The following is a 14132-nucleotide window of genomic DNA, read 5'->3' on the forward strand; positions in this document are numbered from 1 at the left end:
AGGACGGTACGTGCAAGGGGAGAGATGGGGCCGACAGGTCCAGGCGAAGAAGCGCGATGCTTGGCGTGGCTGCTGCTCCGAGCCCCTGGGCTCACAGGATGGCCGTCAGCCTCTATCGGTGCCCATCATGGGCCATAAGTGTTTGCCAGATCAGAGAAGGGACGGACAGGAAGCCGCCTCCACTGGGCTGTCACTGTACCACCTGCTCCCGCCAGGCCAACGCCGAAGCTAAGAAGCTAAAGGGCCGTAATGCAGTCTGTTCACACAATGGGCATTGTCCTAGGTGTGGAGCTAACAGAATAGCTGATGATGACTTAGAGAAGGGTAAAGTGCCGCCAGCTGTGCCTTTCTGGTGGCCTTTTTTCAGTTGTGTAGAGCAAATGGAGGCCAGCACCGCGGTTCAATAGGCTAATCTTCCGCCTGCAGCACCAGCACACTGGGTTCTAGTCCCGGTCGGGGTGCCGGATTCTGTCCAGGTTGCTCCTCTTCCTGTCCAGCTCTCTGCTATGGCCCGGGAGTGCAGTGGAGGATGGCCCAAGTGCTTGGGCCCTGCACCCCATGGGAGACCAGGAGAAGCACCTGGCTCCTGGCTTCGGATCAGCGCAGTTCGCTGGCCACAGCGGCCATTGGAGGGTGAACCAACGGCAAAGGAAGACCTTTCCCTCTGTCTCTCTCACTGTCCACTCTGCCTGTCAAAAATAAATAAATAAATAAAGCAAATGGAGCCCAGACTCTGGGCCCCCCTCACCCGCAGAAGCCTGTCACCACCCCTTGGGAATGCGGCTGTCTTCAGAAATGTTCTCTGCTCTCCTAGAGGCCATTGGCCTAGCTGTGTTCTCTGCACCTACAGCTTAATACTTTAAGAATGGACATGGGGGGCCCGGCACTGTGGCATGGTAGTGCCACATATGGACACTGGTACTTGTTCTGGCTGCTCCACTTCCCAGCCAGTTCCCTGCTAGTGGCCTGGGATACACAGCAGAGGAGGGCCCAAGTGCTTGGGCCCCTGCCACCCACATGGGAGACCTGGAAGAAGCTCCTGGCTCCTGGCTTCGGCCTAGCTCAGCCCCAGGCTGTTGTGGCCACTTGGGGAGTGAACCAGTGGATGGAAGACCTCTTGTAACTCTGCCTTTCAAATAAATAACCAGGATCTCCCAGTCTCTGCAGTTGAGTACCCAGGGCAAAGACCTCACAGAGCTATCACAAAACACAGAAAATCCACCACTACTCCATGTAACTTTTCTGTGTGCATCTTTTTTGCTATTCTGAGCCTGCTGTTGCTCAAACCCCTGATGAGGACTGGCACGTCAGCTCTGAGAAGTGGAAGCTGCCTTGCAGCACCCACCACATCTCCTCTCCAAGCCCATGGGCTACAGAGGAGAGATATTGAAGTCCCAGCTCTCCCAGGAGTGCCACATGCCCAGTCCAGCCACCGCCTGAGCCCAAGGTCCCCACACCTTGCCCGTAGTTCTGGAGGTCCCAAAGCCCACCAAGAGCTCTCTCTGTCCCAGGAGGCCACTGAAGAGGTGTTCGCTTTGGGGACCTCTCCTGCACAGGCTGGGATGCCGGTTGGCCTGGGCAAAACCACAGCCTTATGGCTGGTGCCCCTGTGCCCGTCCGCGGCAGCTCCAGCCCCGGGCTTGGCCTGCAGCGGGCCCTCAGTCAATATTGGCAGAGGAAGGGTGTGTGGCCCTGCCGCTCAGAGGCAGGGTGTTCCCTGCAGAATCCAGATGTCACTCCCTTTTGTCCTGTCCTCGTCCTCCTCCCACGGCTTCCCTCACACAAGGGCAGGGGACCCTCTGCCTGCCTGGCCCAAAGCTCGGGTTGAGGGGGGTGGGCAGGTGGGGTCTACTTGAGAGCTCCCCTTTTACTGACTTTGCATGTGTTCCTCTTCTGAGAGTTGAACAAAGTTCTAGACTTTACAACTTTCCAGATTGCTCTGACATCCTCCCTGATAAGGAGTCCGAGGCCAGAGGACACCCGGCCCCCACCCACAAGGATTCCCGGCCTGGTGTTTCACCTTCTACCTCCTTCCATCCTGGCTGGTCTTTCCAGAAAGCCAATGCTGGCCCACGGTGGAAGCCTCAGGTACACGGTCCCCTGAGAGTCATTTCCTCGGAGCCTTCAAGTGATGTCAGGACTCTCGCATGGCTGAGCGTCCCCAGCACCCCCACGGTGGCCCCGGAGGCAGGAGGTGCTCACCCGGCTCTAGGGCAGAGAGCGGAGGAGAGGGCGGGCAGGCACAGTTATAGGCCACACCAGCAAGGTGCTGGGCACCCGACCAGCGGCTGCTCACACATCCTGATTTAAGCACTGCAAAGCAGCTAGGGGTGGGGCAGGGGGGAGATTGCTCCCACTTCACAGAGGAGAAAGTGGGAGGCTCAGAGAGGAAGAGGTGCATGCATAGCCAGAGGGCCCTTGGCTTCCCTGAAGTTTCTAGTTGGGGGGTCTCTGGTGCCAAATTCTGCTCCCTTCCTGCTCGGATCCTCCCCCCTGCTTCCGGGTTTGGGTCCCTGAAGGAAACAAGGTTTCTACCTGGTGCTTTCTATGTAGGTCAGATTCGGTTCCAGCAGCCACGCTCTGAGCTTCGCCTGCTCCGAGCAAAGACAGCCCCGTCTCAAGCTCAGAAACTTTTTGGCCACTTCACTGGATTCTGCTCCAAGGCAGGGTTGGCAAACTAAGGCTTCTGGGCCAAATGCAGTGGCCGGCTCAGAACAGGCTTTGGATTTCTAAGCAGCAGGGGCCAGGTGACCAACAGTTTGTGATTATGTGAACACTAATACTCAATGCCAATGTCAGTGACCATTGGGTTTTACTGGAACGCAGCCACGCACGTGTGCTTATGTCTTGTTTATGGCTGCTTTTATGCTACAACGGCAGGGCTGAGTGGCTGGGACAGGCAGAGACCAGATGGTCCAGGAAGCTGACAATTTTTACTACTATTTGGCCTTTACAGAACAAGTTTGCCAACCTCTGCTTTAATCCCCAGGTGCCCTGAACCCAAAGTGTGAAACTGCCTAAGATTGTCAAAGCCTCCCAGGAAAAATCAGATCCTCCCTAAATAATTCGAGAAGCGTGCATCCTATGGGATGCTAAACGCAAATGACTGGCCCTCTGGGCTGTGTGCCCGGATCCTCAGACTGGAACGGGACCTTGGAGATGCTGCCACCCTGGAGGCGGTGTGCATTCAGTGGTGAGATGGGGCATATGCAAAGGGCACTGTCACTCCCAGCACACAAGTGTAAGTCCCACCTCCACTGGTGGGGCCTTAAAAAAAGTCTCTTCCTACGAACGGGTGTTTGGCTCAGCAGTGCAGATACCTGCATGTGTTCACCTCCTGACTCCAGCTGCCCACTAAGGAACATCTGGGTGGTGATGGCTCAGTGACTGAGCTCCTGCGACCCACGTGGGAGACCCAAATTGAGTTCCCAGCTCCCAGCTTATGGGCTTTTGAGGGGTAAACCAACAGATGGGGGTTCCTCTTTATGTCTCTCTCTCTCTCAAAAAATAAAGTCTTTTTCCTAAAGCTTCAGTTCTCCCTGAGAGGTTTTTCTAAGAAAAAAAAATTACATTGCTAAAGAAAAGCTATGCCTGAATTCATGTTTCCAACCCTATCCTCGTCAATGGGGCCTCGATGACAAACTAACCCTAACCCTGCCCAGGGAACTTGACATTTTAGTCGAGGGCTAAGGCAGAAAATAAATCTTTGTGGCCGGTGCCACGGCTCACTAGGCTAATCCTCCGCCTTGCGGCGCTGGCACACCGGGTTCTAGTCCCGGTCGGGGCACCGATCCTGTCCCGGTTGCCCCTCTTCCAGACCAGCTCTCTGCTGTGGCCAGGGAGTGCAGTGGAGGATGGCCCAAGTGCTTGGGCCCTGCACCCCATGGGAGACCAGGAGAAGCACCTGGCTCCTGCCATCGGATCAGTGTGGTGCGCCGGCCGCAGCGCGCCTACCACGGTGGCCATTGGAGGGTGAACCAACGGCAAAAGGAAGACCTTTCCCTCTGTCTCTCTCTCTCACTGTCTACTCTGCCTGTCAAAAATAAAAAAAAAAAAGAAAGAAAGAAAAAAAAAAGAAAAGAAATCCTTGTAATACCATCAGGCGGTGAATCTTCATCACGGTGGGACATGCCTGTAATGGAATAGTACGCAGCTGTTGGAAAGAACACAGCACATCTGCACGTGCTGACTGATACCCGAGGAGCCCTGGGGCTTGTACAACGGCGCTGGCTGGGGTGCGCAGAGAGAGGCGCTGCACATATTGGGCTGGTGAGCAAGAAGGGCCACGCAGAACAATGGAGAAAGCATGATCCAGTTGCACAAACATGACATTTGTAGGCATGCATCAACACATGCATGACACGAGATCTGTGAAGGCAAGCACCAGTGCGTTACAGCTGGGAGAAGACATTCTTCCGCCTGTTAAGTGTCTTGAGAGTTGGCTCTATGACTTCTGTATTAGAAAAAAATTGGAACATCAGGAACTCTATTGGACACAGCTCTGGGGCCCACGCTTGCCCTCCCCGTGCCCCAGAAATCTCAGAGCAAGCAGCAACCCCACAACATACCACACCACGTAAAGATTCAAAAAGTTCGTGGAAAATGGAATTCAAAATTTATCTTGAAGGAAAAAAAAATACTTGAAGTTCATGCAGGATGGGCATAGCAAGTAAAGCCACCATCTGCAGCGCCAGCATCCCATGTGGGTGCCAGTTCGAGTCCCAGCTGTCCCACTTCCAATCTAGCTCCCTACTAAGTGCACCTGGGAAAGCAGTGAAAGATGGCCCAAGAGCTTGGGTCCCTGCACCCACGTGGGAGACCCAGGTGAAGCTCCTGGCTCCTGGCTTTGGTCTGGCTCAGTCCCGGCTGTTGCAGCCATTTGGGGAGCAAAGCAATGGATGGGAAATCCCTCCCTTTCCATTTCTCCCTCTCTTTCTCTGTGACTTGGCCTTTCACAGGTTTTCCATAGTATGCATTTTCCGAGAACTTTCTGAAGACCCCACTTATATCTGGGAGATGGGGGTGGGCGGTTCCACATACACGAACAGCTTAAATCTTTTACAAATCAGCATCTTAGAAAGATGATGTTAATTCATCCTTATACACCCCACACGCTGGCTGTGTGGGAACAGCCTCCCATCTGGGGGCCTGGAGGGGCGAGTGGGCAGGAGCAAGGACAGGGTACCAGCAACATGGGAACTGTGCATTCACAAGGCTAACTCCCAAGGGGGCAGCTGCCCATGCCTCTGTCCGGCTGTGGCTGGTGGGCTACTCCGCAGAGAGGATTAGGGCCAGGATGGAGCCTGCAGGTAGGCGGAGCTGCTGGGCAGTGCCCGGCACGCAGTGTCCCTCACAATAGCGATGGCAAAGCGAGCTGTCCAGACACTCAAGCTGTGCTCAGACCAGCGCCCAGTGCCACCATTCGTGGACTGCCGCCGCCAGGCTGTGGACGGCGATGACGCGGCCACGCCCACTGGGACACCGGACTTCACGACCACCTGTGTCACACGATGGGTGGTTGTGAGCTCGGTGCTGCTTCTGGCCATGCCACGGGTAAGGGCCGGGAGGAGAGGAGAGCCTGGAGTAGCACGCCAGCCCCGGGGGGTGGGGACCCTGAGCGGGAGCTCTGACACAGCTGTGAGGGCTGCTCCAAGTTATCACTCACCAGGGGGAGCCAGAGGAGGCCCCAGCCGGGGGCAGGAGGAGGTGCTGCGGGAGTCTCCTCAAGCTGGGCCCAGCCCAAGAGGGCCCACCCCTTTCCCCAGCAGAGGGCCCTACAGCCATCTGGTGGCTCCAGGGCTCCTGCTGGGCTGTGAAAGGCCTCCCGGGCACTGCCCGGCTCCCAAGGGACCCAGACACCAGTGCCAACGAGAGGTGCGGCTGGCCTAAGGTCAGACAGTGGAGCTGATTCGGAAGCAGGGTCCTCTACTCCCCACTCCCACACAAGTGGGCAGGGGGAACCGGAAGTCTGGGCCAAGCCATTTGGGCAGATGTTCTGTCCCCAGAGGCCTCGGCAGCCACAGGCCCCATCAGCTGGAGGCTGCCAAGAGCTCTCTCCACTTCAGAGCACGTGGAGACCTTAGGGAGGCAAAAGCCAGTGAAGCCCTAGAAAGGGCAAACGCGACCTTCCGCCGGCCGGGGTGCGAGGCCCGCTCGGTTACTGCGAAATCCCGTGTTTATGCGTCAGCTACTGCCAGGCCCAGTGGCTGGAGGACACAGCCTCAGGCTCCACTCCACCCCTCCCTCTGAGGGAAGTAACAATCGCAGGTTTGTTTTGGTGGCCAGGGCTGGGCCTGTTGACCTGGACACAGCCTCTCGGAGCTTGTGAGTCCAGCCAGGAGCTGTCCTGGCCTCTGCCATCCTGGGGACGCCGGTTACCAGACTGAGTGGCTTTGTCACCTCTGTGCCCAGAAGGGGGGTAGGGGGCAGGGGTTTCAGGCCGCAAGCCAGCGATGCACACTTTCCCCTTTGTTCCAGGCCTCCTGCAGTCTGCCAGCCTGGGGGAGAGGGGAAGGGATGCCCACACCCCTGGTGCTGGAGCAGAGGTCTGGGTCCCGACACCCCGTGACCAGGAGGCACCGGGCGAAGCTGAGCTCCCTGAAGTCACAAGCTGATTACTGCGGATTTGGGGCTGACCCAGCTCCGGAGCAAGTAGGGTCGGATCCCTGGGTGGCTCAGCAGTGGGCAAGGATCATCTCGGAGCTGTGTACATTGTTTGTCCGCCCCGACTGACCACACAAAGGGCCTTTCCATCTAAAATAGCCACCAGGCGGATTGAGGGCACAGGGCCAGTCTCACCTCATCTACCGGAGCAGCAAGGCCCACACATTACAGAGAAGGAAACCAAGGCTGCAGCAAAGCGTCTTCTCCAAGGTCAAATGCTTCATGGGAACAGTTAATGTTTCGTTTGCACTCACAGAAGTGAGTCAAATCAGCCGAATCCAACTTTTAGACTCCTGCTGTATCCACACAGTTTGGAAAGTCCTACCTTCCCCAGGGACAGAGGATGGGGGTGGAGGTGAGAAAGAAAGTGGCTCCTTTTTTTTTTTTTTTTTTTTTAGCTGCAGAGCCCCTCCAATCTTTTGTGAAAGCCTTATCTTGGACAAGTGTCTTCCCTTCTCTGTCATCCACCAAACCAAGGTCTGGGCCATGGCTGGAAGACCCCTCCGACTACAGCTTTCCTTATCATTGTTACCATCTTGGAACGGCTGGCAGTGTGTTGGGGGGGTGGGCTCAGTGTGCAACCTTGGCAAAGTCATTTTGTATTAGGACTATATGGTTGCTGTGACTTGTGGGCAGATGGGAGGATTCCAGGAGCTAACAGCCTCAAAAGTCCCTCTCGGAGGACCCAAATGCAGGCAGGGAGGGGGAAGCCCAAGGCAGACCCACGGGGCCTGGCATGCCCTGCCCAGCTTCCTGAAAAACCATTAAAGCTAGGAGCTTTAATGATTAACCTGAGTGATTCATACCAGCGGGGGCCCAGTCATCCTGGCCCCCAAATGCTCCCATCGCCAGAATACCGGACTTTTGGACAGAGGCCGGGACCCAGGTCACGGGAGGTGCAGGAATATTTTCGGGGCATCCATGGGGACTCTAATGATGGAAATAGAGCAAGCTGAGCTTCAAAACCCCCTCTTCAGGGCTTCAGCCGCTGGTGTGCCTGGGCCACCCAGGGGCAGCCCCGCAGATTCCCGATTTCTCCTGACTGCGGGGCAGAGTCTGGTCAGCCAGGCGGAGGCAGGGGCAGGGTCAGCCCAGAGTTCTCCCAAAGGTGCGAGACATCCCAGGATAGGGCTCAGCCTTGCCTGCTGCTCACGGGGGATCGTGGGTGAACTGGCTGGGATGCGACGTGACTCCACCTCTCCCCGCCTTCCTTCCGACTCAGTTAAGCTCATTACTACAAACTGCCAGGCGACAACAGAACAGGAGTGAGTCAGCCCAGTCAAGTCCCAGGTCCTAGGAGATGAAGGGGGGCAGAGCAGAGCCAGACACACGGGCAAGCGATCCAAGCTCTCCTGGCACCAGCTTAGCATCCTGCACAGAAAGTCCGGGCTGGCTGATCAGATTGGCAGTCTCCGAAGGCCAGGGCTGCATTCTGGAATGTACACAAGGTGACCCCCTGGGGGACTTAGAGTCCCCTACCATCTACCTCATATTTGTTTCTTGAAAGTTCTACCTCCTGCAGACATAGAATCTACTAACATCATAACGCATGCATATCGTGTATATTTAGAGTATATAAACATTTGCATTTAATTTATAAATACAGACAAACCACAAGGAAGGAGGGGCTGCAAGCTGTTTACTGAAGGGGCGGATGGTGGAAAGTGTGGTGAGCGTAGCACCAAAGCACCCACACAGGGCACCTTTCGTACAGGCTGGCACAAGGATGGCCCTTGACGTGAAGCTAACGCTGTCCCCTCCACTCAGAATTCCAGAAGTGCCCTGAAAAGGGGCAGTGGCGACAGAACCAAAAGCCCTTTCTGAGTAGCCTGGGTTCCGATCAGCTCGGCCAAGCTGGGTGATTTCAGGAAAGGTACTTCCCTTCTCTGAGTTCAGCCCGGGGAGGAACCAGCAGGGCTGGACAGTGAGCGACACAGCAAAGACTTTTAGCCAAGGGCCCAGGAAACCTTGCGTGGCTGTCGATTCTCCCTTCCACTTTTCTGACTCCACGCCTCTTGTGCATTGATCCACTCGACTCGGAAACGCCCGTGTTTGGGGTCTCAAGGCCGAACAGAATTTTGTCTTGCGGAAGAGAAACTGAGGCCCAACAGGCGAAGTGGCCGCCAGAGCCCTGAGATGGCACAGGGACCTGTCGGGACTTCAGCCCTGGCCACGAGCTGCCAGTGCTCCTCCTCAGCTCCCATCTAATGACACCCCACCGTGGTGCCACTTGCGCCTGCGCAGAGCCTGTCCCGAGGGGACAACTTCCTCCAGGTCTCACCTCACCTGCAGCCCCAGGGCGAGGGCAGGATGGAGCAAGTCCTCCGGCTTCACAGGTATGTGGGGAGGCCTTTTCCCAGCGGAGGCTGTGGCCTGGCGCCACGGCGCTCGGTCCCACCGACACCTCCACGGCCCACGGAGCTGGGCAGTTCTGAGTTCAGAGCCACCTCTCGTCCCAGAAAGAAAGGGCGGGGGCACTCTGGTGCCTCCCCAGCCCGACAGGAGAGAACCCAAGTAAGTGAGCGTTTCAAAAGAAAAAAAAAGTGACTTGAAAATGATATAGACCGGGGGGAAGAGGAAAGGAACCTAACACCATCCTATACATCACGAGTGTGTTGAAAAGAAACCTCTCTGCGGACAAGCTATATCGACCCTTTACAGGACAAGCCGGTCTACAGAGGGAATGAGACCCCGTGGCGCCAGCGGTCTGCCCCCGAGGGTCCTCGTCGGTACAGAGGCAGAGGCCCTCGTACCCCGGCCCTGGGCGTGCGCTGGGCCCGAGCAGCTGCAACCCGGGGCGCCTCCCAGGCCCCGGCCCCCGGAGCGCGCGCTGCTCCTCAGAGCACATCCCCGGGCCCGGGCAAAAAAACTTCGGGGTCCGCACGACTATTAAGGAACGGCCTCGGAGATCGGCCGTTCGTTTCCCACCTCCCCGCCGGGACCAGGCACGCCCGGTCCGAGCCAGACCCGAAGAGAAGAGCGTCTCCCGCCGCGGCACCCGGGGAGGCCGGCTCGAGGCCGGTCAACGCCTCAGGCCAGGCCGCGCACCCCGTGCCGCGCCCGGGCGCGGGGAGCCGCGGACCCCAGCCGGCCGAGCGCGGGCGGGTCCCGCCTCCTCCGCGCGCCGGGGCCGGGCCGGGGGCTCGGCCGGCTCAGCCAATGGGCCGCCACGCTCGGGCCCCCTCCCCCGCCACGGGAGGAGCCGGCGCAGGGCCGCCGCCGCCGAGGTCGTGCGCGACGTGCGGCGCCCGGGCCCTGTGTCCCCGGCCCCCGCCGGGCCGCGTGGACGGCACGGCGCCCCCGGAAGGAAGCCAGGTACGGAGAGCGGGCGCCAGCTACGCACGCGGCGCCCTCCGGCCCGCCACATCCCGAGCCGAAGGCGCCCCGCGTGCGCCGCGCCGGCGGGGCGCTCGCTGCGCTGGGGACCCGCGCCGCGCCGGCTTGGAGAGGCGCCCGAGGCGGCCGCGCGGTCGGGGAGGCCAGGGCCACGCAGGGGCCGGCAGGATCGGCGCCTTTGTTCCGGGCGGGGAGGCCCGCGGCGCGCCGCTCACCTTGCTGCTGGGCTCCATGGCCGCGCTGCGCTAGTGGCTCTGGCAGTGCCGGGTGCGCGGGCGGCGCTCTGCGACTCGGATCCCGAGACTCCGACGGCGGCTGACTCCGACTCGGCTCGCTCGGCCTCTCGCTGCCTGGCGCGCTCGTCCTGGGTCCGGCACGCTCGCCGGTGCTGCCCTGGCCTCCGGCCTCCTGTCTCCTGCCTCCTGGCCGAGAGCGCGCGGACAGCCGCGTTTATAGGACCCCAGCCATTGGCTGGCGCCGCCGGTGTGTCGGGGGGTGTGGGCAGAGCTCGGGGCGGGGCCTGGGGCCCACGGCCCACACGTCCGGGGCGGGGCGCGGCGGGGAGGGGGCGCTCGCGAGGGGGCGGAGGGCGCGGGCCCGGCCCCGCCGCGGCTGCCGCGCTCCCCGGCTCGCGGAGCTCCGGGCCCGGGAGGGCGCTCGCTGTGTGACCCTGGGCGAGCGCGCGCGCCTCTCTGAGCCTCGGTGGCCTCCTCCGGCAAAATGGTGGCGCCGGTACCCGGCTGTAAGGCGAGCGAGCCGGGAGCGGCCGGGGAGAGCGCTTCAGACCCAGGACGCTGCCGCCCAGTGACTTCGGGAAATAGGGGTGACCGCGGCGTCGTTAGGAAGATTGAGTGACTATTGAAAGTGGCCAGCACAGCGTCTGCCCGTAGAGGTCTAGGAGGGAGACCAGGCAGGTCCGGCCCCGGGGCTGGGTTCGCCCTCCTCTTCCGATCCCTCACGTTCCTGTTGGCCAGCCAGGCCTCTCTGCGGCACCGGCTGGGCTCCCGGCCTGGAGACCCGTACCCACGTCTCACCTGGGCCCCAGAATCACCACCTCTGCCACGCCGCCTTCTCCCTCCGGACATTCAGGTGCATCCCGGGTGATGGGTACCGTAGGCAGCTCAGCCGCAAGGTTAAGGACGCAGGAGAGCTCCTGCTTGGCCCAGCTCAGCTGCAGGCAGGCACTTTTACCCAAGCTTGTAGAACATGGAATTAAAAGGTAAGCTGGCTGCCCTGCAAAAAAACCTTGAGATCCATGAGTTTTGGGTTTTTTTTCCATTCAGTTTTTGGAATCCGTAGGTGTGCCAGCCCTGGTATGGTCCAGGCAGGCTCCTGGTCTGGGAGCCTGTTTTCTTGTGCATCAACTCTGATGTGCATGAGAGTTGGAAGCGCCAGAGGAGCCCATGAGGGCCTTAATCCAGGCTGTCACACGGCGGGTCCTCACTGTTGGCCTGTGAGGTCACGTGGTGTCCTCTGCTCCACCGGAGCCTTGCTTGGGGTACAGTGAAGGGAAACCTCCAGCCCCACCCAGTCCCGAGGTCTGCCCGAGGTCCCCAGGTTGGGCCGGGAGTCCTTTTCTCTGAGGAGGGGATCCTGGTGGGGTTATTTATTGTCTATTGGAAACAGGGAGGCTGCGCTGACCACATGACCCCAGGAGTTCTCTGGGCAGGGTGTCTGGTGCTGGCTGGCGAGCTTGCCTAGTTTGGCTTAGAGCCCCGAGGGGGAGGCAGGCCCTTTCTGGGCACTGCTGCCCATGGCTCCGATTTCAGTCGGCTGGGAGGTGGGGAGCTGCGGATCTGCTCACCCCACCGTCTGCACCACTGTATCTCCCTGCCGGCTGCCACCAGCTGCAACGTGCAAGGCCTCTGTCTCCTCCGCTCTCACCTCCTGCCATCCTGGACACGTTCATTCCCCTGCTCTAGTGCAGGGAGTGAGGCCCCGACCTCCGGGACACCAGTGCGCAAGCTCAGCCCTTCTCTCCCCACCAGCACCTCACAGCCACACCTGTGCTCAGGATATCTCCTCTGCCTGCCAAGAAGCACCCGGGTGTGGGTCCCCCCCACCCCCCAGAAAATGTTCCTGATCCCCCAGGGTGGATCTGTCTCTCCTGCTCCTGTCCTTGGTCTTCCCCAGACTGGGAGCACCTTGAGAACAGCTCCTGTAGCTGGGACCCCTGGTGGGGGAGTGAAGGGGTGAACAAATGAATGAAGAATGAATGAACAAGCAAGCAGCTGGTCTGGTCTGTGGGTGTCTGTTTCCCTCGCACTCCAGTCGGTTCTACCAACACTTGCAGTCTTTCCCGAAGGAACTTTGGGGTTTTGCTGTCTCCCTGCTCCCCCCCGAAGCTCCGTGCTTCCTCGCACTTCCAGGACACCGCCTCTCCCCACTTGTGGGTTTGCCTCACTCAGCCCCTGAGTCACACTCACTAAGCAGACACCTTTTCCTTCCCCACGCTGGCCTTGGGCTGTCACTTTCCCAGGAACAAGGGCACCAGAGCTCACTGCTCGCCTGGTGGAGGCCCTGAACTGGAGAGGAGGCAGGAGGGGGGATGAGCAGCAGCAACACCAAGTTCAGGGTGTGGGGATAAAAATGTATGCGGGGTAAGGGGGCAGGTTAGGCCACTGCCTGGGACGCTGCATCCCATCTCAGAGTGTCTGGTTCCGGTCTGGACTAATCCATACTTCTGATCCAGCTTCCTGTTGATGCACCTGGGAGGCAGCATTTGATGGCCCAAGTACTTGGGTTCCTGCCTCCCACATGGGAAACCCAGATAGAGTTTCCGGCTCCTGGCTTTGGCCTGGCCAGCCCCTGCTGTTGCAGGCATTTGACGGGTAAACCAGGGGATGAAAGGTATCTCTCTCTCTCTCTCTCTCTCTCTCTCTCTCAAAACACAAGGGGCTGGCGCTGTGGCGCAGCAGGTTAACGCCCCGGCCTGAAGCGCTGGTATCCCATATGGGCACTGGTTTGAGACCCGGCTGCTCTTCCTCCAATCCAGCTCTCTGCTATGACCTGGGAAAGCAGTAGAAGATGGCCCAGGTCCTTGGGCCCCTGCACCCACGTGGGAGACCCAGAAGAAGCTCCTGGCTCTTGGCTGCAGATCAGCACAGCTCCAGCCTTTGTGGCCAATTGGGGAGTGAACCATCAGATGGAAGACCTCTCTCTCTCTGCCTCTCCTCTGTGTAACTCTGACTTTCAAATAAATAAATATTTCAAAACAAAACAAAACACAAGAATGTGTACAGGAGAACGACTTGTCCTACAAGGGAAGGAGAGAGAGTAGAGAGAGCTTCAGCAAAGGAGTTCGTGTTGAGCTGCGTCTGAGAGGCTGAGTTCACCAGGTGGATGGGGAGGGCTGTGCTTGGCAAGGGAAAGCTCGTGCCAAGGTCACCGTCAGAGTGAGAGCTGAAGGGACCACAGACTCTGGACAGCACCCAGGGCTCCCCGGGTCAGACTCCTGAGACCCAGCCCTGCTCTTGACTTGCCAAGCATCCCTGAGCTCCCTTCTCTGAGCCTCAGGATGCACATCTATAAAGTGGGTGCGACAGTCCCCTTTCGGGTCAGCCCTGGGAAGAACAGATGTGTGTACAGGTCTGTCCAAACAAGCTGAACTACTTCTTGTACAGTCCATCCCCATGGACGGTCAGGAGGGCACTCGAGGTCGAAGCAAAGTGACCAGGAGCACAGCTTAGCTCCGCCCAGCTCGACTCCACCTGCCCAAACAGACACCCCCCACACACACACACCTGCTGGAAATCCCATGTCTAGGTGTCCTTTCTCTGTAAATGGTTTATGAGCCCCCCCCCCGGGGGGGGGGGGTATTGTAGGAGGGAATTCATCAGAAGTTACTGACGCTGGACCAGAGGGGAGGCTTGTAATTTTGGCGACTGAGTCCTCAGGAGCAGAATTTAACTGCAACTACTATGGAGGTAGCACCAGGAAAGGCCCAAGGAAGTAGTGAAGGCCTGGCGCAGGGACGAGAGCAGGAGCACCCGCCTGGCGGGCAGGCACGAAGGTGCAGGGGAAGCCGGAGAGCGAAGGTGCAGAGGAAGCTGGAGAGCCGGCCACATCCTCCCAGGCAGGGGCCAAGGAGAAAGAGGAAATGAAAGTTGGAGGCATCTGGGTGAGAGAAGTCT

At 59.1% G+C, this 14132-nt stretch overlaps 1 protein-coding gene across 1 annotated transcript in view; it reads right to left on the minus strand.

Moving 5' to 3' along the window:
• Positions 1-10412, minus strand: part of SLC2A1 (solute carrier family 2 member 1) — a 29714-nt gene extending 19302 nt beyond the window's left edge. The window contains exon 1 of the mRNA XM_062191099.1: positions 10215-10412. Within this exon, the coding sequence (XP_062047083.1) occupies positions 10215-10232 (18 nt within the window). The 5' untranslated portion in view covers positions 10233-10412. The remainder of the gene's footprint in view (positions 1-10214) is intronic.
• Positions 10413-14132: the final 3720 nt, after the last annotated feature.

Source organism: Lepus europaeus, chromosome 5 (assembly GCF_033115175.1).
Source record: "Lepus europaeus isolate LE1 chromosome 5, mLepTim1.pri, whole genome shotgun sequence".
Lineage (NCBI taxonomy): Eukaryota > Metazoa > Chordata > Mammalia > Lagomorpha > Leporidae > Lepus > Lepus europaeus.